Genomic DNA, 24,954 nt, shown 5'->3' on the forward strand with positions numbered 1-24,954 from the left:
CAGGTTTAACCTTAATGAATAATCATGTAGTTTTAAATTTCTAAAAAGAACCTTTATTTTTTTTTAAAGGTCCTTCCTTTTTATTTTTTTTAAAGATCTTATGTATTCATAGAGATACACACACACACAGAGAAAGAGAGGCAGAGACACAGGCAGAAGAAGCAGGCTCCCTGCATGGAGCCTGACGTGGGACTTGATCCCGGGGCCTCCAGGATCACACCCTGAGCTGCAGGCAGCACTAAACCGCTATGCCACTGGGGCTGCCCCTCAAGAGAACCTTTAGTCAAATAGTCCATGATCAAGACAGTGGTATTGTATAAATCATTTTTTTAAAAAAGATTTTATTTGTTTATCCGTGAGAGACAAGAGAAAGAAAGGCAGAGACATAGGCAGAGGGAGAAGCAGGCTCCCTTTAGGGAGCCTGATGTGGGATCCCCACGTCCCAGGACCCCGGGATCACGACCTGAGCCAAAGGTAGATGCTCTACCACTGAGCCACTCAAGCATCCCCATTCTTTTAACATACTGTAGTCTCCCTTTATCTGTGGTTTGGTTTTCCATGGTTTTTGTTACCCTCAGTCAACCATGTTCCAGAAACAGATGATCCTCCTTTTGATGTATAGTCAGGTCAATAGCAGCCTAACGCTATGTCACAATGCCTAAGTCATGCATTTCATCTCATAACACAGGAGTTACATCATCTCACATCATCACAAGGGTGAGTACAAGATGATGTTTTGAGAGAGACCACATTCACATAACTTTCTGTATGTTATACTGTTATAATTGTTCTATTTTATTAAGTTATTGTTATTAATCTCTTACTGCACCTAATTTATAAATCAACGTTCACTGGTATGTATATATAGAAAAAAACAGTGTTATATAGGGTTTAGTGCTACTTTGCAGTTTGAGGCATCCACAATTAAGAAGGGGAGACACTACTGTAATTCTCTATTTTATATATATAAAAAAAAGGCTTTTAAGAGAGTTGTCTTTTAATGCAGGGGCTCTCCAACTTCCTCTCTATACACTATAGTCTAAGACTGGCTAGGAATTGAGTACTTCTCAATAGATTATACAAAAAAGGTTTAGCGGGAATGCTTGGGGGCTTAGTCCATTGGGCATCTGACTCTTGATTTCAGCTCAGGTGGTGAGCTCAGGGTTGTGGGATCAAGGCCTGTGCTAGGCTCTGTGCTCTATGTTGAGCTGCTTGACATTCCCTCTCCCTCTCCTGTTCCTCCCGCTTGAGGATGTGAGGGCACAGACTCTCAAATTAAAAAAAAAGGTGTGTGTGTTTGGGGGGGGCGGGGGGAGAGGATAACGACCTTCTGTGAGCTGCCCAACAACCATTCTCACTGGGTGAGTAGGATATGTCATTAGGATAGCTGTCTTACTCTTAAGCCTGACATGATCCACTCTCCCAGAAATGGGTCCTCTAAGGTTAAGCAGTAAGCCGAAATAAATTCTGTCTGAGCTCAGAGTCTGAGATGCTACCCATTGTGCTAACCTGCCTCTCCCATGGAGGATGGCATGACAAGACATAGTACTTAGAACATATCTCCCTGAAATTAATTCCTGTGTGCTCCAATGCCAAGTCTAAGCCACTGAGAACCTATAAAACTAGCATATTTACCTCTTATTCTTCTTTGGATTTAATTCTAGCAGGCTAATTCTTGCTTAATTCCTGGAGATCATAGATTCCAATTTTATGAGCTGTATACTTTCCCATTGAGGTACTGGCTCTCCTACCCAGCACTGGGCACTGGTGCTGAGTGCCCATTACAAGGCAGATGCCTAAAATGCTGAGCTCTCCTCCTTTCCTCTTCTCAACGCAGAAACAACACCTGTTAGTCATTTCTGACCTCAAAGAAACTAAGTACTTATTTTCCAACATTAATTGCTGAATGAAATAAAAAAGGGGATGCTACTCATACTTGATATCACATATAATTATGGAATTACTACTAAGTTTGTTATGTATAATAATGGTATCATGGCTGCATGTTTTTAAATTATTGCCACTGACATATTTATAGGTAAAATATTTCTGGAATTTACTTAAAAAACAGAGGACATAATAAAAAGAGATCATCAAAATGTCAAAATGGTGATAACTTCTGAAGCCAGATGACGGATATATAGGTTTACCTTTTTTAAGCGGTGACAACTGTTTAAACTGATTTAAAATAGTTGCACCATCAATTTTATTGTGAGCTGACCAAAATAGCTTTAATACAGATAATGTAGAAAAATAAACTAATGGATAAACATATACAGTCATAAAAATGCTCTTTGCTTAATGATGTACTTAATTGGGTTTTAAAGTCTGACACACACAAAGGTCATAAATGAACTCAGTTGTTAAAAAAAAAAAAAAACTAGTTTATATGGAAGTGCAAAAAAATCTAATGTTTAGCTCAATTTTAGAATTCTCCCCTTAGTTACTCTGCTACATGTAAAACTCATCCTTACCTAACCAGGTCTTTCTTATTTCATATAGCTCGGCTGTCTCTTTTATGATTAACAGTGTAATTTCGAAGGAGAGGAAGAAAAAGACTCCATGCTGAAGAGGGAGCCCGACACAGAGCTCAATCCCAGGACCCCGGGATTATGACCTGAGCCAAAGGCAGATGCTTAACTGACTGGGGCACCCAGGAGTCTCTAGGTTTGTCATTTCAAGAAAGTGATATAAATGGAACCATACAGTATGCAACCTTTTGGGATGGACTTTATTCACTAAGCTTAGTTTTCTGGAGACTCATGTAGGTTGTTGCATGTATCAATAGTTCATCCCTTTTTATGCTGAATAGCATTTTCATGGTGCGGAGGTACTATATTACTTTGTGTAACTATTCATCTGTTGAAGGACATCTAGGTTGTTAACCAGTGTTTGGCTATATTGCGAATAAAGATGCTATGAACATCTGTGTATTGGTTTCTGGGTAAACAGAAATCTTCGTTTCTCTGGGATAAATGCTCAGGGGAACAACTGCTAGGTAGTGTGGTAACTGAATGCCTAGTTTCTTTTTAAAATTTTACTTACTTACTTATTTATTTCATAAACTCTAGCCTCAATGTGGGGCTCCAACTCACAACCCTGAGATCAGGAGGTTGCATGCTCTGCCGACTGAGCCGGCCAGGCGTCCCTAAAAGATAAATAGCTGAATGTTTTACATTTAACTCCATGATCTATTTTGAGTTAATTTTTGTATAAGACTCAGGTTCATTTTTTTTAAAAGATTTTATTTATTTATTGAAAAAGAGAGAGAGAGAGAGAATGAACTAGCACAAGTAGGGGGAGTTGCAGCAGGAAAGGGACAGGCAGGATCCCCACTAAGCAGGGAGCGTGATATGGAGCTTGATCCCAGGACTCTGGGATCCTGACCCAAGCTGAAGGCAGATGCTTAACTGGCTGAGCTACCCAGGCACCCTGACTCAGGTTCCTTTATTTTGTCCATGAAAGTGCAATTGCTAGAGCACCATGTATTGAAATGGCTATCTTATTCTAGAAGTTGCTTTTGTACTTTTGTTAAATCACTTGGGCATATCTGCGTGGGTCTATTTATGGATTCTCTGTTCTGTCCCACTGCTGTTATGTATCCATTTCTTTACCAATATCACACAGTCTATATTAAAGCTTGAAATCAAAGAGTGATTCACCTAATTTATTCTTTTTCAAAATTGTTTTAGCTATTTCAAGTCCTTTGTCCTTTGTATTTCCTAATATTGTCAAATATCTACAAAAAAATCTTACTGGAACTTTGATAGGAATTGAGTTAAACCTCTATCAATCTGTGAAGTGACATCTCTATTAGGTTTACTCCAAACAATGAACATAGTATATCTCTTCATTTATTCAGATCTTTTTAAACTTCTGTCAGCATTTTTCAGTTTTTAGCATATATGTCCTATCCTGTACATGTTATTTTTAGATTTATACCTAGGTATTTCATTGTCTTTTTGTGTGATATAGATTGTATTGTATTTTAAATTTTGGTGTTCATTGCTATATACAGAAATATAATAGTTTTTTTAAAAAGTAAATTCTGTGACCAACATGGGGCTCAAACTCATGACCCTGAGATCAGGAGTCACATGCTCTACTGACTGAGCCAGCCAGGAGTGCCATAAATACAATAGATTTTTATGTATTTGTCTTGTATCCTGTAATTTTGTTGAACTCACTTATTAACTAGTTTGTGTGTAAATCCCTTGGGATTTCTTACAGAGATAATCACGTCAGCCACAAATAAAAAGCTTATTTTTTCCTTTCTGAATTGTCTGCCTATATTTGCCTTTCTTGCTTTATTGCACTAATTAGAACTTCCACCAGTATCTTAAATAATGGTGAGAGCAGACATCCTTGCCTTATTCCCAGATCCAAGGGCTAAAGCATTTAACCTTTTGTCGTAAGCATAATGTTAGCTGTGGGTTTTTAACAAGCTGAGAAAGTAGTCGTCCCCCCCCGCCCCGTTTTTTTTAAAAAACATGTATGGGTGTTGAATTATGTCAAATGCTTTCTCTGCACTGCTATATTGTGGTTTTATTTCTTCACCTAATTAAAATGGTAGATTATATTGACTGGCTTTCAAATATTAAACCAGCCTTGCATCCCTGGAATAAATTCCATTTGGCCATGATATAATAACGTATTTTATGTAGGTACATGTGTAGGATTTCATATACTGTTGAAATTCTATTTGCTAATATGTCATTGAGAAATTCTGCCTATATATCCTATATATTAAGAGGCATCAGTCTGTACTCTTCTTTTTTGGTACTTTCTTTGGTTTTGGTGATCAGTGTTACCTTCATGTTACCTTCATAAAATAAATAGGGAAATGTTAAAATTATGAAATGAATTTCCTTAATAACTATACAGACTATTCAAAGTAATCTATCTCACACAAGGTGAGTTGTAGTAGTTTATGTTGTATTTTTTTATCCATTTTATGTAATTTATTATATTTATGTATTGTTCCTTTGAGGTCTACAGATCTGTAGTTTTATGTTCTCTTTTGTTCCTGATATTTGTAACCTCTGAATTTTCTATTTGCTTCTTTGTCAATCTTTTTTTTTTTTTTTTTTTTTTAAATTTATTCGAGGGGGGTGCAGAGACACAGGCAGAAGGAGAAGCAGGCTCCATGCAGGGAGCCCGATGTGAGACTCGATCCCGGGTCTCCAGGATCACACCCCGGGCTGTAGGCAGCATTAAACCGCTGTGCCACCAGGGCTGGCCGCTTCTTTGTCAATCTTGATAGAGGTTTGTCAGTTTTATTGACCTTGAAAAAACAGTTTTTTATTTTTCTCAAATGTCATTTTCCTGTTTTCAATTTCACTGATTTCTGCTCTTACCTTTATTATTTCCTTTCTTCTACTTGCTTTTGGTAGGAGCTAAGATTCTCGACTTGAGACTTTTCTTCTAATGTATGCATTTAATGTTATACATTTCCCTCTCTGTACTGCGTTACCTCTTACCTACAAATTCAGGGAAGTTATAGTTTCATTTTCATTCAGTTCAATGTATTTTTAAGTTCCTTTTAAGATGTCCCCTTGAAACATTATTTAAAAGTGTGTTGTTTTAGGTTCCAAGTCTCTGGAGATTTTTCTTCCCCTGTTATCGCTTACTGAAAACCAGAACTAATAGAACTGAAAAGAGACAAATCCATAATCATAATTGAAGACTATTACTGATTTCTAGTTTAATTCCATTGTCTAGTTTATTTCCAGTTTTCTGTTGGTGTTTGCTTCACGTATCTTGCAGCTCTATTGCTTGATATATACACATTTAGGATTGCTAAGTCTTCCTGGCAAACTCTTTTTTTATTACTATACAATGTTCCACTCTGTCTCTGGCAATTTTCTTTGCTCTTAATTTTACTTTATTTGATATAAATAGAGCCACTCTTGCTTTCTTCTGATTGTTTGCATGATATATCTTTTCTATCATCCAGTTCACTATTTTCCTTTGTCCCTTTCATTCTGCTGTTAACCCTATCCACTGAGCCTTTTTTATGTTATTAAATTTTTTCAGTTCTAAAATTTCTATCTTGTTCTTTTTACTTATATTTCTTCTGTTGAGACTATTCTTCACTTGTTTCAAGCATGCTAATTGTTTTTGAGGCATTTTTATGATGGTTGCCTAAATAATCTAATAATTTTTGTTAGTTCTAACATCTCTTGTCATCCTGCTCTATGTATCTTTTCTTTTTCTTTTTTTTTTTTTTTTTTGCATTCGGTTTGAGATCTTCCTGGTTCAGGGTATGAAGAATGATTTTCTAGCGAAATCTGGAAATTTTGAGTACTGTGTTATGAGATTCTGGATCTTATTTAAACCTCTACTTTTGCTGGCTTCCTCTGGTATCAATACCACAGGAAAACAATGAATGTGGGAAAACTTGTTAAAGCAAAATGACGGTAGAAGTAGCACCATAATTTTTTCTGCTATGTTTGGCTGTAGTAGAATGGTTATTTTCTAAGAACTTTCTGTCTTGTTAGGCTTTCTTGGTCCTTTGGCTAGAAAGTAGGCTTTTTTCCCCCCTGCACCCGCTGGCCTTTCTGGATTGCCAGTTTTGCTAGAACCCAATCTGAGGAAAACCAAAGGAAATCACTGCTATGTCATTTTCCTCAGATCCCAAGGTCTCTTAAGCTGGTTGGCCTTCTTTTCCCTACCTTTCAGCCCTCTTTTAATTGTTTTACACATAGTATTCAGAGTTTAACTGTACTTGGTAGGTGGAAGAGGTGAAAGGAAGTCTACGACATTTTCCTAGATATTGACGCCCTTTGGTTATTGCTTTCATGTTCAATCAGTTCCTAAGTCATGCAGAGATTCAGATTTGACTTTGCCCTTTGTGGATCAGAGAATGGTCCCTCTGCCTTCTCAAAATACTTGATCATGAAATATTTTTAGCTTGTAGATAAAATCTTATGGATGATTGTTATGTAATGCCTGTCTATGAATCTTTTAAGAATGGAATTTAAAAAGATTATTTCTTAATATCCTTGGTTTCTAGAAGCAAATTAATATACATAATTAAGTTCTCTCATGAATATAGGAAATTCCTGCCCAGATCAAATTTAAACAATTTATTTTTATTATTAACACAGATTTTCTGTAATAAGTGCTAATAGAACATTAATAGAAGTGTTCAGCAAATGACAATAGTAATTTGCTGCTTACACATAAATACCTACTGTTTAATTATTTAAAAATAAGGAAAATGAACACAAATGAATCAGAAAGAGAACTAAAGGGGCGCCTGGGTGGCTCAGTCAGCTAAGCATCTGCCTTCAGCTCAGGTCATGATCCTGGGGTCCCGTGTCAAGCTCCCTTCTTAGCAGAGAGTCTGCTTGTCTTCCTCTCCCTCTGCTCCCCACCACCTCATGTGTGTGCACTCTCATGCATATAAATAAATAAATCTTAAAACAAACAACCCTCCTCCCCCACCCCAGAACTAGAAATCTAGGATTACTTTCCAGTATTTGATTCCTTGTGATCTGACTTCATAGTATGTTTTTTTTTTTTTCTGGTAAATTTTATTTTATTTTTTTACGTAGTCTCTATACCCAACACGGGGCTTGAACCAATAACCCAGAGATTAAGAGTTGTAGGCTCTTCTGACTAAGCCAGCCAGGCACCCCATAGTATGGGTTTTTTAATTAAAATGTACACAATTCTGGCTTTAGGGTTTTCAAAATCAATGAGAAAATCAATAATCAGTAAGGATATGTTTGAGATCGTGAAATCTTCACAACACATTGGCTCTTATAGTTTCCAAATACAACACCTCTAATAAAGGAGCGCCTCCTGAAATAGCTTTATCTGTCTATTTTAGGTTGAACAAAGAGGCAGAACAAATTTCTCTCTGGGTTCACTGTGCAAAGTGCAGTATTACTCTTGTATGTTGTAATTACTGGCAACGAGAAGTAAAAAGCATTAATTGGTGGCTGTAGGAAATGCATTAAGGGCAGTCACAGAACACCTCATTAAATATAGGTAAGTATAATATCTTACCTAACAAAGAATTTTCCAGTGAAAATATTAATGTTGCTGAATTACTGTAGTCAATTTCTGGCTTCAAAAGTTAATTAAAAGAGCTCCAAGTACATTCTTAATAATATTTACTCACTGTTTAATATGTCAAAGTCATAGTGTTACCTGCTGCCTAGCATCTTATTCTTGGCTATCCTTAGAAAAATGACGTTCTTAAATCATTTATTTTCTAGAATAACTTTTTGTAGCTGCTGCTAAGATTCTCACCCAGAAGGTGGGAACTACAGCATTACCGTAGGCAAACTACTTATTTTCTTAGCCTCTTTCCTGCCTTTTATAAAATAGAGTGTAGCAATACTTTTAGAGAGAATTAATCATCTAACTCATCTATGTATAGTACATAAACACCATACCCAAATACAGAAAGCATAAGAAGAACATGATGTGTTCACAAAACTTGTAGCAGTTTAGGCTGAGCAATGGAAATAATTGAGTTATTTTAAATTTTATTAAAGATGGTAGAACTCCCATGCTTTGTGTAATGATACACAGAAAGAATACCTTCCCTATTTAAGTAAAAGTAGATACAAATAGCTACAAATGTTTTGTATCTTGATACATTTCCAAATTTCATTAGTGTTCATTTTTCCTCTCTTAGGATAAATATATACAAAGATGTGTTAAAGCATTTGGCTTCAAGAGAAGGCTCAGAATACAATTTAAGAGTCTGATTTAAGATGAATGTTATAAGGCAAGGTATTTCAAACAGAAGAAATCTTCCTACTCTATGATAATCAAAGACTAAAGAGCTTATGGAAGATAAACCAGTTAATGAATATTAAAGTATATAATACATTTCAATTAAGTAAAAAGATGATGAACATTTAAAAGGACCTCTTATTTACCTCTTCTACATTGGAAGCAGTCTTAGCAGAAGTTTCCATGAAGATAAGTCCATGTTCTCGTGCAAAAGCTTCACCTTCTTCTTTTTTTACTTCTCTTCTTGATTCTAAATCACTAAATATGGGAAATAAAAGGCCATATTATTAACCAACACAGTATAAATACAGGCATCTGTGCAGAGTGTACAAAAAGATTCAAAGTTGGGGGATCCCTGGGTGGCGCAGCGGTTTGGCGCCTGCCTTTGGCCCAGGGCACGATCCTGGAGACCCGGGATCGAATCCCACATCGGGCTCCCAGTGCACGGAGCCTGCTTCTCCCTCTGCCTGTGTCTCTGCCTCTCTCTCTCTCTCTCTCTCTCTCTCTCTCTGTGACTATCATAAATAAATAAAAATTAAAAAAAAAAAAGATTCAAAGTTGTGCTATTTTTTCAATTAATTTTTAACACATAACAATCAACTGCATTATTCTGGGTATTATGAAGGTCAAATGGTTAGTGCACAGTGCTTTGTTTCAAAGAACAAACAATCCAACAGGAGAAGACTCTGAGTTAAGAGTCCTAGAACACTAGAAGAGAAACCAAAATGGAACATTTACCTCACACCCTGCTTTTGAGGATACTGGGTTCCAAAGAAGGGAATTGTTTAACTCAAAATAATTCAAGAGAGTAGAGCTACACTAGTCTAATCTTCCAGACTGAGTTTCTATGAATATGATTAAAAAATAAATCACATAATTTTCAGAAGCTCTAGGAAACTGCTTAACAAAATCCAACAAACTAAAGAAACATTAATTAGATTATTAATCTCACTTGGTTTGATTCCTAGTAAAACTGTGAATAAAGAGAGGGAGAAAAACAAGTCTTTTTTATTTTATTTTATTATTTTTGAAAAACAAGTCTAAGAAGGTTTGGGAGGGAAGCATGGTATTCATTTTTATTTTACAGGAACTGTATTAGTAAGGTGGAGAGAAAGTAGAGGTCTCTTTCAAGTGTGTTTTATTGTAAAAATTTTAATACCTTATTATGATTTTATTACTATAAAATATTTTAAGCACACAGAATAGGAGAATGGAGAATAGAATACCCATGTACTTCCACCTACCCCTGACATTATCTTGACACATTTATATCAGACTTTTTCACTGAGAAATAAAATCAAGTTATAGGTGATTCACCTCCTGTGTACCCATCTATTCCTAATCTCATTCTTTCCTCTTTCACCTCAAAGGTAACTTCTCTGTATTTGGTGTTTTCACTCTCATGCATGTTTTTTATATGTAAATTCATGTTTTTAGCCATACAGTAGTTTTTGCATATTAAAAAAATTCAGATGTAGTTATTCTGCAACTTGTTAATTTTGGTCAACATGATATTTTTTGGATGTACCAACATAATATATAGATATCAAGTTTTTAAACATTTTATTGCTATATTACATAGTCTACTGAATGAATGCAACACTACTTTCAACTTTCCATTTCACAGAGTTGTAACTTTTCGTTATTATAAACAATGTTACAATAAAAATTTATATGGCTTTTGGTGTACATGTGCCAAAAATTTTCCAAGGCAGTATTTTTCCAACTGTACTGTGACTCAGTGAATTAGAAAAAGGAATAGAATAGAAAATATCAGGGTGTATCACTTACTGTTTCATAGACTTTGTTTTTTTAGGTAGGTATACATATGTGTACTAGGACATTATATAAAAATGTATTTATTTTAAGTCAAATCAGAAAGCTCAAAAGCCATTGCACCTGAATATATACTTAGTACAAAGGTGCTTTCCAAAACAGCTGTATAATTTATACTCCTAGCACCAATGTTTGAAAGTTCCCATCACATCACAACCTCACCAACATGTGATAAGATCACACTTGTTAATATATGCCACTCTGATGAATGTGAATGGTATTGTACATTTATGTTAATTTTCCTTTAGCTTAATATTAGTTTCATAAATGCCTATTATCATCATTATTACATTAGAAATACAGAAAAAAAAACAAGAAAAGGAAGTCATTCCTTCATTCAACAAATATTTACTGAATGCCTTTCATTAGCCAGGAATTTTAGTAAGCACTTGGGATACATTAATGAACAAGTCAGACAAAAAAAGTGTACATTCCAAAGAGGACAGACAATAATAATGAGTAAAGAATATAGTATATTAGAAAGTGGTAAATGTGGAAAAGCAGAGTAAGCAGAATCAAGATTGCCAGGGAGAGGAGGAAGGTTACTCTATTAAGTGGCACAGTCATCCTAAACTTGACTAACTTGTAATTTCTTCTTAGTCCTGTTTTTCTACCCAAAGTCACCTTTCTCAGATATATGCACAACCCATGCTATATCTGCAACTCTGTGTCTGAATTTTCTTCACTTAATATTAGAATCTGTATCATTACATCCTTTCCACAAATACAACTTTCAGTGACTAATAATATCCCATCACAATTCACTTAACTAGTTCCTTGGATGATGAGTAACAGAATAAATCTAATACTGTGTGAATTATCTCACTGAATGCACTTGACTTGAGGAAATGGAGGAACAAAGAGGGTAAGGAAAACAACCAAGTTCACAGTCTAGGAACACCTGATGGAGTTGGGATCACCACCCCAGATCACTGTGCTATATAGGGATGGCTTTTTCTTTTTTTTTTCTTTTTTAGATTTTATTTATTTATTCATGAGAGATACAGAGAGAGGCAGAGACAGGCAGAGGGAGAAGCAGGCTCCATGCAGGGAGCCCAACGTGGGACTTGATCCCAGGTCTCCAGGATCACACCCCGGGCCGAAGGCAGCGCTAAACCGCTGAGCCATCCAGGCTGACGAGGATGGCTTTTTCTGATAATAATTGAAGAGGTTTTTGTCAAATATGGAAAAATGCAAAGAAAAACTACCCATAATTTCACTTCCCACAGGTTATTAATGTCTTGAATACAACTCTATGTTACTCCTTTATTATTGTCTATTTCTTCTTACTGGAAGATGCTCATACCCACTTCCATATTTTGCCTTTTCTTCACTCAACTGTATATTGTGGACCATTTTCCCATTTTGCAGTCTTCTACAATATTATTTTTATTGAGTGTACAGTAAAGAATGGTGGTACTTTATGCAAAATCCACATCACATGAATTAGGGATAAAACCAAAGATGTTATCCACCTAATGTAAAGTCTCATCTACCTAATATCACTGTTTCAGCTTTACAAATTCAGCAGGAATTAGATACCATTAAAGCTGGCTGACCAGATAAGCTGTCAATTATGTTTACAAAGTTGTAACTTAGCTCATTATCAGTAACTGCTGTTTATGAAATTGAAACTTCTGAGTGATTTTGTAACTTTCACAATTGTTATGCTTTAAAAATAATTTATAACATGTCATCCAAGCATTTAGTGGTGCAAGTGCTCAAAAAACACTCCTAAAAATCTGAAACCTAGTTTGATATAAAATATTACAAACATGGGGTGCCTGGGTGGCTTAGTGGTTGAGCTTCTTGCCTTCAGCTCAGGGTGTGATCCCGGAGTCCTGGGATCCAGTCCCGCACTGGGCTCTCTCTGCAAGGAGCCTGCTTTTCCTTCTGCCTATGTCTCTGCCTCTCTGTGTCTCTCATGAGTAAATAAGTAAAATCTTAAAAAAAAAATTAAAAAAAAAATTAGAAACAGAACCACAAGGACGTGTCATGCTGTTTAAAGGCCCATGCTATGAAATATCAGTGGTAAAATGAGCATAAAAAAGGCAAATTAAGTTTACATATATTACTTTTTTTTTTTTTTTTAAAGATTTTATTAATTCATTTATGAGAAACACACACACACAGAGGGGGGCAGAGACACAGGCAGAGGGAGAAGCAGGCTCCATGCAGGGAACCCGATGCGGTACTTGATCCTGAGACTCCAGAAATCATGCCCCGGGCCAAAGGCAGGCGCTAAACCAGTGAGCCACCCAGGGATCTCCCAAGTTTACATATATTGGAGCATAGGCAGGGATAACATATCTAACTATAATCTGAGGGCCTTCTGTCTGCCAAGCCCTTTCCTACATCTGGGGAGAGGCCACTTGTAAAACAGACAAAAATCCCAACTTTCCTGACCTCGTGGAGCTTACATTCTAGTAGAAATAAAAAATGGGGAGAAAACACTAGCAATATTGATGTGGTTACATGCTCCTGGAATTCAGCCCCCTTATCTGACAGTCTTTCTTAAGGGAAAATCAGCTTTTAATTACTCAAATTCTTCAAGAAAACACCTTTACCCTTAAGTATCCCTTATCCCCTTTTAAGCATATGCCACATCTTATTTAAACAGTATCTTATTTGGGGATAAAATTACTGTTTTCTACTAGCACTATCTCTGATTATATTTGCATTTGCAAATGTTATTTTAGGAAAGAGGGTTAAAGATATGTACCTTTGAGGGATTGTTAAAAAAAAAGGGGGGGTGGGCAGCCCGGGTGGCTCAGCGGTTTAGTGCCTGCCTTCAGCCCAGGGTGTAATCCTGGAGTCCCGGGATCAAGTCCCATGTCAGGCTCCCTGCATGGAGACTGCTTCTTCCTCTGCCTGTGTCTCTGCCTCTCTCTCTGTGTGTCTCTTATGAATAAATAAATAAAATCTTTAAAAAAAAAAAAAAAGGAAATGGCATTTAGAAATGCATGGTTTTTCTTGTTATATACCCTTCTTTATTTTGCTTGTTTCCTCAGTTTTCCAGGCATAAAAATCATACTGTTGTCTTTGACTTTTCACTCTATTAATCCTCTTTAAATTGTTTTCATTACTTAATTATCCTTCTTTCCTAAACCATTCTCTTAATTCACACCCTCTTTTTGTTTAGGGTTTGTATTATAATCCTTGACTATTAAGACTTTTTCATCTTTGTAGAGTCTGCTTCCTATTTCTTGTACAACCAATTTAAAATGCCATAGTAAGAAAAATTTGTGTCATCTGTCACTCTGACTAGGTCAGTGCCCTTCTCAAATCCCTTCACTGGCTCCCTACTGCTTAATGCATCTAATTCAAAAATTGCCTATTCCCTGTTTCCATGTCTACCCCAATTCACCTCATCTAATAATAATCACCTCATTTATCTCTGTTCATCCCTATTCACTCTTTGCACGTCATACATTCTTTGTTCCCTTCTCCTAGTTTCTTCCTTAAAATGTCTTTCCATTGCTACTATGCTCTTAATTATAAGCGCCACCCATCTATAATCATTAGAAACACCTCTTGTATATAGTGTGCTTTTCCTTTTCACATTTAGACTATAAGCTCCTCATGGGCAGGAACAAAATTTAAGCCACCAGTAAGTTGCCACCCACCACGTTTGAGACACAAGGAAAACATTAGTAAGATTAAAAGTATGAAATTCTCTTTATTCTCCAATAGTCTCCTCTTATTTTTTCACACATCACCACTGAATGGTAGTATGAATACTTCTGTATCACAGAGACTAAAGTTTCCCTAACAATAGCTTTAATCTTAAAAGCCTTGAGATAATTTAAATGAGGAAAGAGTAACAATGAAAGGTCTTAAGCAAAGGCCAAGATGACAGATCTCTAGTTACAAGGAAGTAATCAATAATTGGCCTTTTATAATCGAAATATTACAAGTAAATATTTTCTCTTAACAGCAAACTTTGATTTCTATTAAAATAACTCTTTCTAGGGCAGCCCTGGTGGTGCAGCAGTTTAGCGCCACATGCAGCCCGGGGTGTGATCCTGGAGACTGGGGATCCAGTCCCATTCGGGCTCCCTGCATGGGGCCTGCTTCTCCCTCTGCCTGTGTCTCTACCTCTCTCTCTCTCTCTCTCTCTGTGTCTCTATGAATGAATAAATAAAATCTTAAAAACAAATAACTCTAAAATTAAATCTATACAGTATGCTACTTGCTATCTTACTATTTTTACAACTTTACTACAACATAATTAATCTAAAATAAACCACACATTTAATATAAAATGATGAGTTTGACATGTTTACTAGTGAAGCCATTCACCTCCTATGGATTTCCTCACACTCCACTGTAATCCATCCTTTCCTCCCACTTTACTGCTAGGCAACTAATGATCCGCTTTCTAAATTTTCCAGGATTTTATATAAATGGGATCACATGGTGTATCTTCATTTTTGTCTAGGTCTTTTCACTCAGCATAATTGTTTTGAGATTTATCCATTCTGATGCATAGTATCAATAGCTCATTCTTCTTTACTGAGTGGAATATATTCCACTGTATGACTATATCACAATTTACGCATTCACTTATTATTTGAAATGTGGGTTGTTCCCACTTTTGGGTTATTACAAATAAAGCTGCTAGAATATTTGTGTGTAATTCTTTGTGTGGCCCTATGAAAACATGCTTATGTTGGATAAATACCCAGGAATGGAATGCCTACGTAGTACGGCAGATGTATATTTATTTTCTAAAGAAACCACCGAATTGTTTTCAAATGTCATTGTATCATTTTACATGCCCCAAAGCCATACAAAGGTTTCAGTTCTTCTATATCCTTGCCAATACTTAGTATGTTAATCTTTTTAATGTCAGCCATTTTAATGAGTGTGTAATGGTATATCATTGAGGTTTTAATCTGCATTTCCCTCATGACTAGTGGTGTTAAAATATTTTTTATGTGCTTCCTTGCCAACTGTATATATCTTCTTTAGTAAAGTGCGATCCAGACCTTTTGCACATTTAAAAACACTGGGCTGTCTTTTTATTAATGAATTGTAACATTCTTCATTATTCTAGATATAAACATTTTGTTGGATATAGGTTTCATGTGTTATAATATTTTCTCCTAGTCTTTTGCTGTTGTTTCTAAGATTTTATTTATTTATTCACGAGAGACACACAGAGAGAGAGAGGCAGAGACATAGGCAAAGGGAGAAGCAGGTTCCTCCTTGATCGAGTCCCACATCGGGCTTGAGTGGAATCCAGGACTCCAGGATCACGCCCTAAGCCTAAGGCATACACTTAACTGCTGAGCCACCCAGACTTCTCTGAAACTGTCTTTTGAAGAGCAAAACTTCTCAATTCTGTTGACCTTGAGCAACATGGGTTTGAACTGTGAAGGTCCATTTACATGTGAATTTTTTTCAATAAATACAGGACAGTACTGGGGTGTGCCTGAGTGGCTCAGTCAGTTAAGTGTCTGACCCTTGATTTCAGCTCAGGTCATGATCTCAGGGTTGTGAAACGGAGCCTGCTTGGATTGAACATGAAGCCTGCCTAAGATTCTCTCCCTTCCTCTCCCTCTACCCTAATCCCCTCAAATTATAGTACAATACAGCAGATGTATTTTTTTCTTCCTTACCATTTTCTTAATAAGATTTTCTTTTCTCTATTGTAAGAATACAGTATTATAAGATATACAACATACAAAATACATGTTAACTGACTATTTGCTATCAGTCAATAGTAAGCTATTAGCAGTTAAGGCTTTGGGGAATCAAAGTAACATTAGTTTTTGACTGTGTGTTGTTTAAAAGTCAAGTATATAGTTATTTTTTCCCCCTTTATGCCTTTTCTCTGTCCCATGTAAAAAAAAGTTTGACAAATCAACAAACCTAAAGGGAACCAATGGAATGGGAAAAGATACTTGCAAATGACCTATCAGATAAAGGGCTAGTATTCAAAATCTATAAAGAACTTACCAAACTCCACACCGCAAAAATAAAAAATCCAATTGTAATATGGGCAGAAGACATGAACAGGCATTTCTCAAAAGAAGACATACAAATGACTAACAGATAATATGAAAAATGCTCAATATCACTTATCATCAGGGAAATATAAATCAAAATCACAAGGAGATACCGCCATACACACTGGTCAAAATGCCTAAAATTAATTACTCAGGAAAAAATAGATGTTGGCGAGGATGTGGTGCATCCTCTCTGCAAACTGGTGCAGCCATTCTGGAAAACAGTATGGGGGTTCCTCAAAAAGTTAAAAATAGAACTACTCTATGACCCAGCAATTGTGCTAGTCGGTATTTATCCAAAGGATAAAAATATAGTGATCCAAAGGGACATATGCACTCCAGTATTTATAGCAACAACGTCCACAATAGGTGAAATATGGAAAAAGCCCATATGTCCATTGACAGATGAATGGATAAAGAAGATATGATATACACACACACTAAAATATTTTTTTTAATTAATTTTTTTTTTATTTATTTATGATAGTCACAGAGAGAGAGAGAGAGGCAGAGACACAGGCAGAGGGAGAAGCAGGCTCCATGCACCGGGAGCCCGATGTGGGATTCGATCCCGGGTCTCCAGGATCGCGCCCTGGGCCAAAGGCAGGCGCCAAACCGCTGCGCCACCCAGGGATCCCACACACTAAAATATTAATCAGCCATCAAAAAGGATGAATCTTGTCATTTGCAATGAGGATGGAACTAAAGGTTATTATGCTAAGTGAAATAACTTAGTCAAAGACAAATGCCCTATGATTTCTCTCATATGTGGACTTTAAGAAACAAAACAGATGAACACAGGGGAAGGGAAGGAAAAATAAAATAAGATAAAAAGAGAGGGAGACAAACCATAAGAGACTCTTAACTACAGGGAACAAACTGAGGGTTGTTGGAAGGGAAGGTGGGTGGGGGGATGAAATAAATGGATGATAGGCATTAAGGATGTAATAAGTACTATATTCAAGTGATGACTTATCAAATTCTACCCCTGACACTAATACTACACTACATGTTAACTAACTTGAATTTAAATAAAATCTTGAAAGGAAAAAAAAAAGATAAACAGTGTCTGACAAAACCAAAGTCACTAAAATTTTGTTTTCTTCTAGAATTTTTTTTTAATAGAATCATTTACATCTTTTTTTTTTTTAAGATTTTATTTATTTATTTATTCATGACAGACAGAGAGAAAGAGAGGGGGCAGAGACACAAGCAAAGGGAGAAGCAGGCTCCATGCAGGGAGCCTGACGTGGGACTTGATCCTGGGTCTCCAGGATCCGGCCCAGGGTTGAAGGTGGTGCTAAACCACTGAGCCACCTGGGCTGCCCTCTTCTAGAATTTTAAAATATTTTTTTCTCTTACACTTAGGTCTATGATTCACTTCTAGTTAACTTTGTATATGGTGTGAGGTAAGGGTCAAGGTTCATTTTTTTGATACATGGCTATTCAATTGTTCTAGCATCATTTGATGAAAGGATTATCCTTTCCCCTAATTAACTGTCCTGGAACCTTTGTCAAAAAATTGACTATATATACATATATATATATATATATATATATATATATATATATATATATATATGATTATAATAAGTTCACTCTGGTATTGGCATAGGTAGACATAGATAGGGAACAGAGTAAAAAGTCCAGAAATAGACTCATATATATATATATACGTCTACCTATGCCAATACCAGACTGAACTTATTATAATACCTTTACAATAAACTTTGAAATCAGTAGAGCGGAGCCAGTAAATCCCCCAACTTTGGCTACTCTATGACCTTTGCATTAAATAAATTTTTTATTTATTTTAAAAAGAGAGAGAGAGAGAGTGCGTGCATGCCCATGAGTGGGTGGATCAGAGGGAGAGGGAGAAACTTAGGCAGACTCCATACCAAGTGCAGATCTCACAACCCTGAGATCATGACCTGAATCGAAACCAAGAGTTGGATACTCAACTGACTAAGCATCCCAGGTGCCCTGATCTTTGTATTTTCATACAAATTATGAAAACAGCTTATTAACTTCTACCTCCTTAAAAAAAGCCTAAAGAATTCTGATTGGGATTAAAATGAATCTTGAGGCAATTTGGGAAGACCCACCATCTAAAAAATATTTAGTTTTCAATCAATGAATTCAATATATCTCTCCATTTACTTAGGGTTTTATTTTGGTTTTTGTTTGTTTGTTTTGACTGAAGACTCTACATTTAAGAAAGTAGTCATTTCACAAAGGAAATTCAGGAAAGCCATGTTAACTAGAGCTTAGAGTTGGGGATCAAATAGCTATGAAGAAAATACTTTCTTAAAAATTGTTTAGGGATTATTTATTTTTTATTGAGATATAACTGACATATAACATTGTGTAAGTTTAAGGTGTACAATGTGTTGATACATTTATATAACACAATACGATTACCACCATTGGTCTTAGCTAACACCTCCATCATATCATGTAATTATCATTTCATTTTGTAGTGAGAAACACCTTTGTACATATGCTTTTTCATATTGGGACTATAAGGTCCTCAAGTGCAACAACCAGTTTTAAGCCACAGTAAGATGCCACCCACCATGTTTCAGTCACAAGGAAAACACTGGTAAAAGTATGAACATTTGAAAGTGCTCATTTTAGTTGTTTCTACTGTAATTTTCTTTCTTATTTTTTTATTTAAAGATTTTATTTAGGACACCTGGTGGCTCAGCGGTTGAGCGGCTGCCTTTGGCTCAGGAGTGATCCTGGAGTTCAGGATTGGGTCTCACATCGGGATTTTATTTATTCATGAGAGACACAGAAAGAGAGAGGCAGAGACACAGGCATTGGGAGAAGCAGGCTCCATGCAGGGAGCCCGGTGAGACTCGATCCTGGGACTGCAGGATCATGCCCTGAGCCAAAGGCAGGTGCTTAATCGCTGGGCCACCCAGGCATCCCTCTACTGTAATTTTCGACTAAAATTAGTGAAAACTTTCCTACATTCTAAATTTAATGTTCAGAGAAGGTATGTCCAAGAAATTGTTTTCCCATGTTCTATTATTTTAAATGTAAAGCACAAGGGACAGTCACTGCAAATAATGGTCCCTAGAGAGATTAAAAAAAAAATCAACATTAGGATGACACTAATATAAAGCCTTAGAAATAAGCTGAGGAACACCTGGGTGGCTCAGTGATTGAGCATGTGCCTTTGGCTTAGGTTGTGATCCCAGAGTCCTGGGATCAAGTCTCACATCAGGCTCCCCAGAGGGAGCCTGCCTTTCCCTCTGCCTATGTGTCTGCCTCTCTCATGAATAAATAAATAAAATCTTAAAAAAAAAAAAAAAAGCTTAAAAGTATTAATGTGATATCTAGTAAACAATACTAAAAATGTTTCAGGACTTTAAGTGGAAATACACTTGATTAATAGATGTATTGCATGAACTTGTAATGAACATTTAGTCATGAAAAAGAGAAAAAATATTTTTCTGAGTTCTGTACACATATTTATTTCTACTGTAAAGTATTTAAAAAATTTGGATTAAAAAAATTAATTTGGATAATTATTTTTTTTATTTGGATAATATTTGACAGTGATTCACCCTCCAAATAAATCAGATTACTGATTAGTCAATAATTAGTAATAAATAATTACTAAACGATTTCTCATGATAATAGTAATGATGATTATAACAATTTCCAACAAAGCTTAATATCTGTATTTTAAAAACCAAAAGAAACAGTCTTAGGATTTTCAAAATTTTGTAATTTAAGAAACCAATAACTTACATTTAGACAAACATGTAAGATGAGCACTTTAACAATTATCACATAAACAGCTATCCACAGCCTCCTTCATCATTATTGCAAAAAAGCTTTAAATTAGTCTTTTTACCTTTTATTTCCAATAAGCATAATGACCATGTTGGAATTGGAATGCTGGCGGGCATCTTCTAACCAGGTTGTCAAGTGGTTGAATGTATCTCTCCTAAATAGAAAAGAAAATTTGATCACTATTTCCAGTGTGTTCCCCTAGCAGTGTACAACGAACAGTATACATTCCATTAAAGGTAACTATTTTCAGCCATATCCACTTATGTAATGAGAAACAGCTCTCAAGTACAGTATCTGGAAATAAAGTGTAACCTCACTTTGGAAAATTCCAGTGTATAAATAATATTACCAAATTGATTAACCTGGAGGTGCTTATTTATAGAAGAAAATAATTTAGTTGCAGATTTCTGCAGTAAATTTAAATTTAATTAGAGACACACAAGTTTTAAAGTCAAACACCCAGGGCATAAAGGCAAAACCATACTTTTATAACTGGCAATCAATGTTTATTTAGAGAAAGTCTCTGCATTGACCAAACAAACGGATACATTTCCAAGTTCTCACCTTGTAATATCATACACTAGTAAAGCCCCTGCTGCACCTCTGTAATATGACCTTGTGATGGAACGAAAGGACTCTTGCCCTGCCTGTGAGGAAAGAAAAGGTTGAGAATTTTCTTTAATAAACTGTTCTCTACACATTTTCTTTTTATTCATATAGAATGTGGGGAGGTAGGGAATGAGCATGTAAAGGAAAAGAAAACTTCACCAGTCTTAGGAAAAAGTCACAAAATACCACTATTGCTCAAGTCAACCAGACACACACGTACCCCCCCCCCCCCCCCCCCCCCCCCCCGCCACACACACCCCAGACCTCTAAACCTTTTTTGGCAATCCCTGACAACCCAATTTACTGAATGGCTTCACAATACATGAATCATTATTAGAACACAGAATGGACTCCTAGCAACTAAGCTCTGAAGACAAATTTGAAAGGAAGCAAATAACCCAGAGCCTCACATTTGAATTCAATAACCCACTCCCTGGGGCAGCTGTTGACACTAGAATAAATAAAGTCCATTGTAAATAAATGATGAATGACATCTTTACGCCCACCATCTGCTGGTGTAAAGGTTGTTGGAAGGCCAAGGATGCAGATTTTATCAGTTATATCATAAACTGCAGTGAGCTTTCAACAGTCATCAGATGGAATTCTTTGAGCAATCATTTTATTATGAAAAACAGAAAATGGTTCTGAATTTAATTTATATAATTTTTTTCTCCACACTTAATCAATTTCCTCTGTATGTGATATATAATGCTTGTCAAACAGCAACAGGATGTAGAAGTCATCTTTATATCCACTTGTGAAAACAGACTTCAGAGATTATGCAAAATTAGTTCATTTTTCTCTCTTACTGGTGCACTAATATTCTGGTTTTTAAGAAGGCTGGTGAGGGATATACATACGGCCTCTGAGTTTTAAAAATGAGAAAAATGAAAAGTATTATCAGAAATACTTGTGCATTTTTGATCACTTCTATAGCTTCTGAGGAAAAAAAAACTATCTAAATTAAATAAACACCAAGCCAGTTTTCACAATTTCTGTATTCAAAATCTACTAACTTGAACAATATTCTTGTTTGTATGCTGAGTTTTGATCTTTCAGTGTAACTATACTAAACCTCAGAATTCACACAGACAGCTTAAGTTTTGCCTTGTTCTAACACTCCACACTACAATTCCTTGTACTTCTTGGCCCTCACAATATATATATATGGGCCCTCCCTCCCATGCTCTCCACTCTGAGTGCCTAGCACTGGGTCTGGCACACAGCAAACATGCAGAGAAAGCCTTTAGAATAAAAGAATGAATCCTAATGTCTTAATCGAGTGCACAAAACGGTCATTACTCCATCCCACTGAAATAAGTAGACATCAGTAAATCCTAACATGCTAAAAGATTCAGTAAAAATAACTTCTATGTGGAAACTAAAGATTAGGCCTTCTCTCGGTAACTTGCAAGCAATTCTAGCACTTTGAATGTCTTTGGCCAAACTGAATCCTGAGAAAGCCATCACACAAAATAACTGTACAAATAGCTGATTAATTTCATATAGTTCGAGGTTAAAACATTAGATAATACTAGTTGGAAACATGAAATTCATTAAAATTACTTTTATATAATTTATTGAGATGTATCTTTCCAAAAAAGTTCTTTTAATAAACCAAAATATAAGCATAATGGGAATTTTTAAAACTGCTTAGCACAGGAAAACTAAGGACTATATATATTTAAAGATTTTATTTATTTATTCATGAGAGACACAGAGAAAGGCAGAGACATAGGCAGAGGGAGGAGAAGCAGGCCTCCATACAGGAGCCTGAAGTGGGATTCAATCCAGCAACTCCGGAGGCAAAGGCAGATGCTCAGCCACTAGGCCACCCAGGCGTCCCCAGGACTATATTTTTGAGAGATTTCTTTCACTTTCACTGTGAATTATATATATCAAGGAAGGAGTCTTGGTAATAATATAAAAAAGATATATATATATATTAGTTAAAAATCAGGTTTAGAGCTCTAAATATTGAGAAAAGGCAAAAGTTCTTTAGAACAATCTTGCAGGGACTTTCTGTGGTAGGAGTTAAAATGAATATACCATTAAGAGGAACACCACTATATGATTTAAAACTTCAGGGTTAATAGCTCAGATAAACAGTAAAAGGGAAAACAAATTTTTACAAAGGAAAAAAAAAACCCACATGCCTGTACACCATTCTCACTCCCTTTGTATTGTTTTACCAAGAACAACATGTTATAATATGGAAATACTGTTTTTAATGCATCGCTTTATACTGAATCCATTCAATCAAGTTTTGCCTACCATTACAATTAAAGACTCAAGCAAATAAAAACCCAAACATTCCAAGTGAGGTCTATGAACATAACCATGCATCTTAAAACCTATGCTTACTTTAAAGATCAGTATTTAGTATTTAGAATAGTTTCCAAATTCTTGAGATGTCACTGGTAAAGACATCTCACTCATTGGCCTAGTCTCTGTTAATGGGATTCATAGCCTTAAAATAAATCTTGCCCAATTAAGTTTTTTACTATGACTTCTTTATACACAAACTGTCCAACAACTGCATAAAAAGCTAGTCCAATGTTAATTATCTTGATCACATTAAAGCAATCTACTTTTTAAAAAAACACCTTAATATAAACATGGCCAAATGATGGTTAACCTGTAATGTTTTACATGAAAAAGAATGTCAACTTAGGAAGTATAGATGTTATCTTTGATCATCTTCAATACAAAATGTTGGCTTAAGGAGTTTTAGAAGCTTGAAACTCAACAGTATAGAGAATTACCTGCGGTAAGAGATTTCTAATAGTGGCTGAGGGTATTAAAGCAAAACACATTTAATGAAAGGAAAATGACTAGCTAAGTGAACAGCACCAGAGAAACCTGGTTAGGAGAGACCAGAGTGGACCATAAGCTTATCAGTTCATAATATAACTGTTCAAGTTCTGCAAAAAATCAGCAAGATACCCAGAGTGCAAAATGTAAAAGACAGCAAGTCAGCCTTGCCAGATAATGGAACATGTTTGTTCTCAGTGATGCTTTGTATTTGAACAATCAAGTCATAAAACCTCTGTGAGAAAAGAAGCTTTATAGACCTCTGTTTTCCATGTGGGGACTGCTAAATCAAATAAATTTGGTTCTTTAGCCCATCATTTGCTTATTTGTTTATTTTAAAATTAAGTACAATATACCCCTAACATGGAAATCGAACTCATGACCCCAAGATCAAGAGCTGCATGCTCTACTGACTGAGGCAATCAGTCACCCCTAGCCCATACCTTTAAAAGTGACTTCCAATCGCCAGATGAAATACCCTGACTTGACTTCCCTACGTGCCTAAGTCTTTCTGTTGCCAATAGTTTTTGTGATAACCACGCTGGGAATTTAATTCCTCTTTCTCTTCTGTTACCTCCATAACATACAACTTTACACACAGTAAGCTACTGCTCAAACATTTCTAAATACCCTGGTTTTAAGTCTTAAAGCTTTTGAGAATCTGATCTCTATTTGTTTCTCTAGAATTTTATCTTCTTATTCAAGAAAAGTCTTGTTCTTATAGTCAGTTTTTTTTTCCTGCTGATATCCTGACCATATTCAGAATATTCTTGCTTTTGTGCCTATGTAACTTTGCCTGAAGAACTATTTTCCTCCAGCTACCCAATTTCCCTTCCCTTTGAGGACCTGTCCAAACCTCCAGATTCTCTCACAAAGCTAGGAAGCTTGTCTACCATAGCCCATAGTTATCCATTTCTCCTCACACACCCAAGAGCACTTCCATGTGATCATATGGTTCTAGTATTATTGATTATATAAAAGGTACATACTCTGCTCAAATGCTGGTTTGTTTCCACCTTAGTTCTCTTTGAGGGATAGCCTAACTCGGAATACTGAAGTATATACAAGTATGCACTCACATTATGTTATCTTGACTAATCTCAAAAGACCAATAAAGTTA

The 24,954-nt window shown here is 35.9% G+C and overlaps 1 protein-coding gene and 1 long non-coding RNA gene across 5 annotated transcripts in view; one reads left to right on the forward strand and one right to left on the reverse strand.

Moving 5' to 3' along the window:
- RAB2A (RAB2A, member RAS oncogene family) overlaps positions 1 to 24,954 on the reverse strand; it is a 92,013-nt gene that overhangs the window by 18,681 nt on the left and 48,378 nt on the right. For 3 of the 4 annotated variants that reach the window (XM_077876853.1, XM_077876855.1, XM_077876854.1), the window contains exons 4-6: positions 20,976 to 21,058; positions 20,473 to 20,565; positions 8,901 to 9,012 (exon numbers count right to left, since the gene is read on the reverse strand). In XM_077876853.1, the coding sequence (XP_077732979.1) occupies positions 8,901 to 9,012; positions 20,473 to 20,565; positions 20,976 to 21,058 (288 nt within the window). Of the gene's footprint in view, positions 1 to 3,067; positions 3,149 to 8,900; positions 9,013 to 20,472; positions 20,566 to 20,975; positions 21,059 to 24,954 lie in introns of those variants that run through there. The other variant, XM_077876856.1, reaches the window with a different exon arrangement.
- Positions 735 to 9,305, forward strand: LOC144300603 (uncharacterized). The gene is made up of 4 exons (XR_013367380.1): positions 735 to 854; positions 2,503 to 2,667; positions 7,838 to 7,998; positions 8,654 to 9,305. It is a non-coding gene; the product is annotated as an uncharacterized LOC144300603 (long non-coding RNA).

The sequence above is a fragment of the Canis aureus genome, chromosome 28 (assembly GCF_053574225.1).
Source record: "Canis aureus isolate CA01 chromosome 28, VMU_Caureus_v.1.0, whole genome shotgun sequence".
Lineage (NCBI taxonomy): Eukaryota > Metazoa > Chordata > Mammalia > Carnivora > Canidae > Canis > Canis aureus.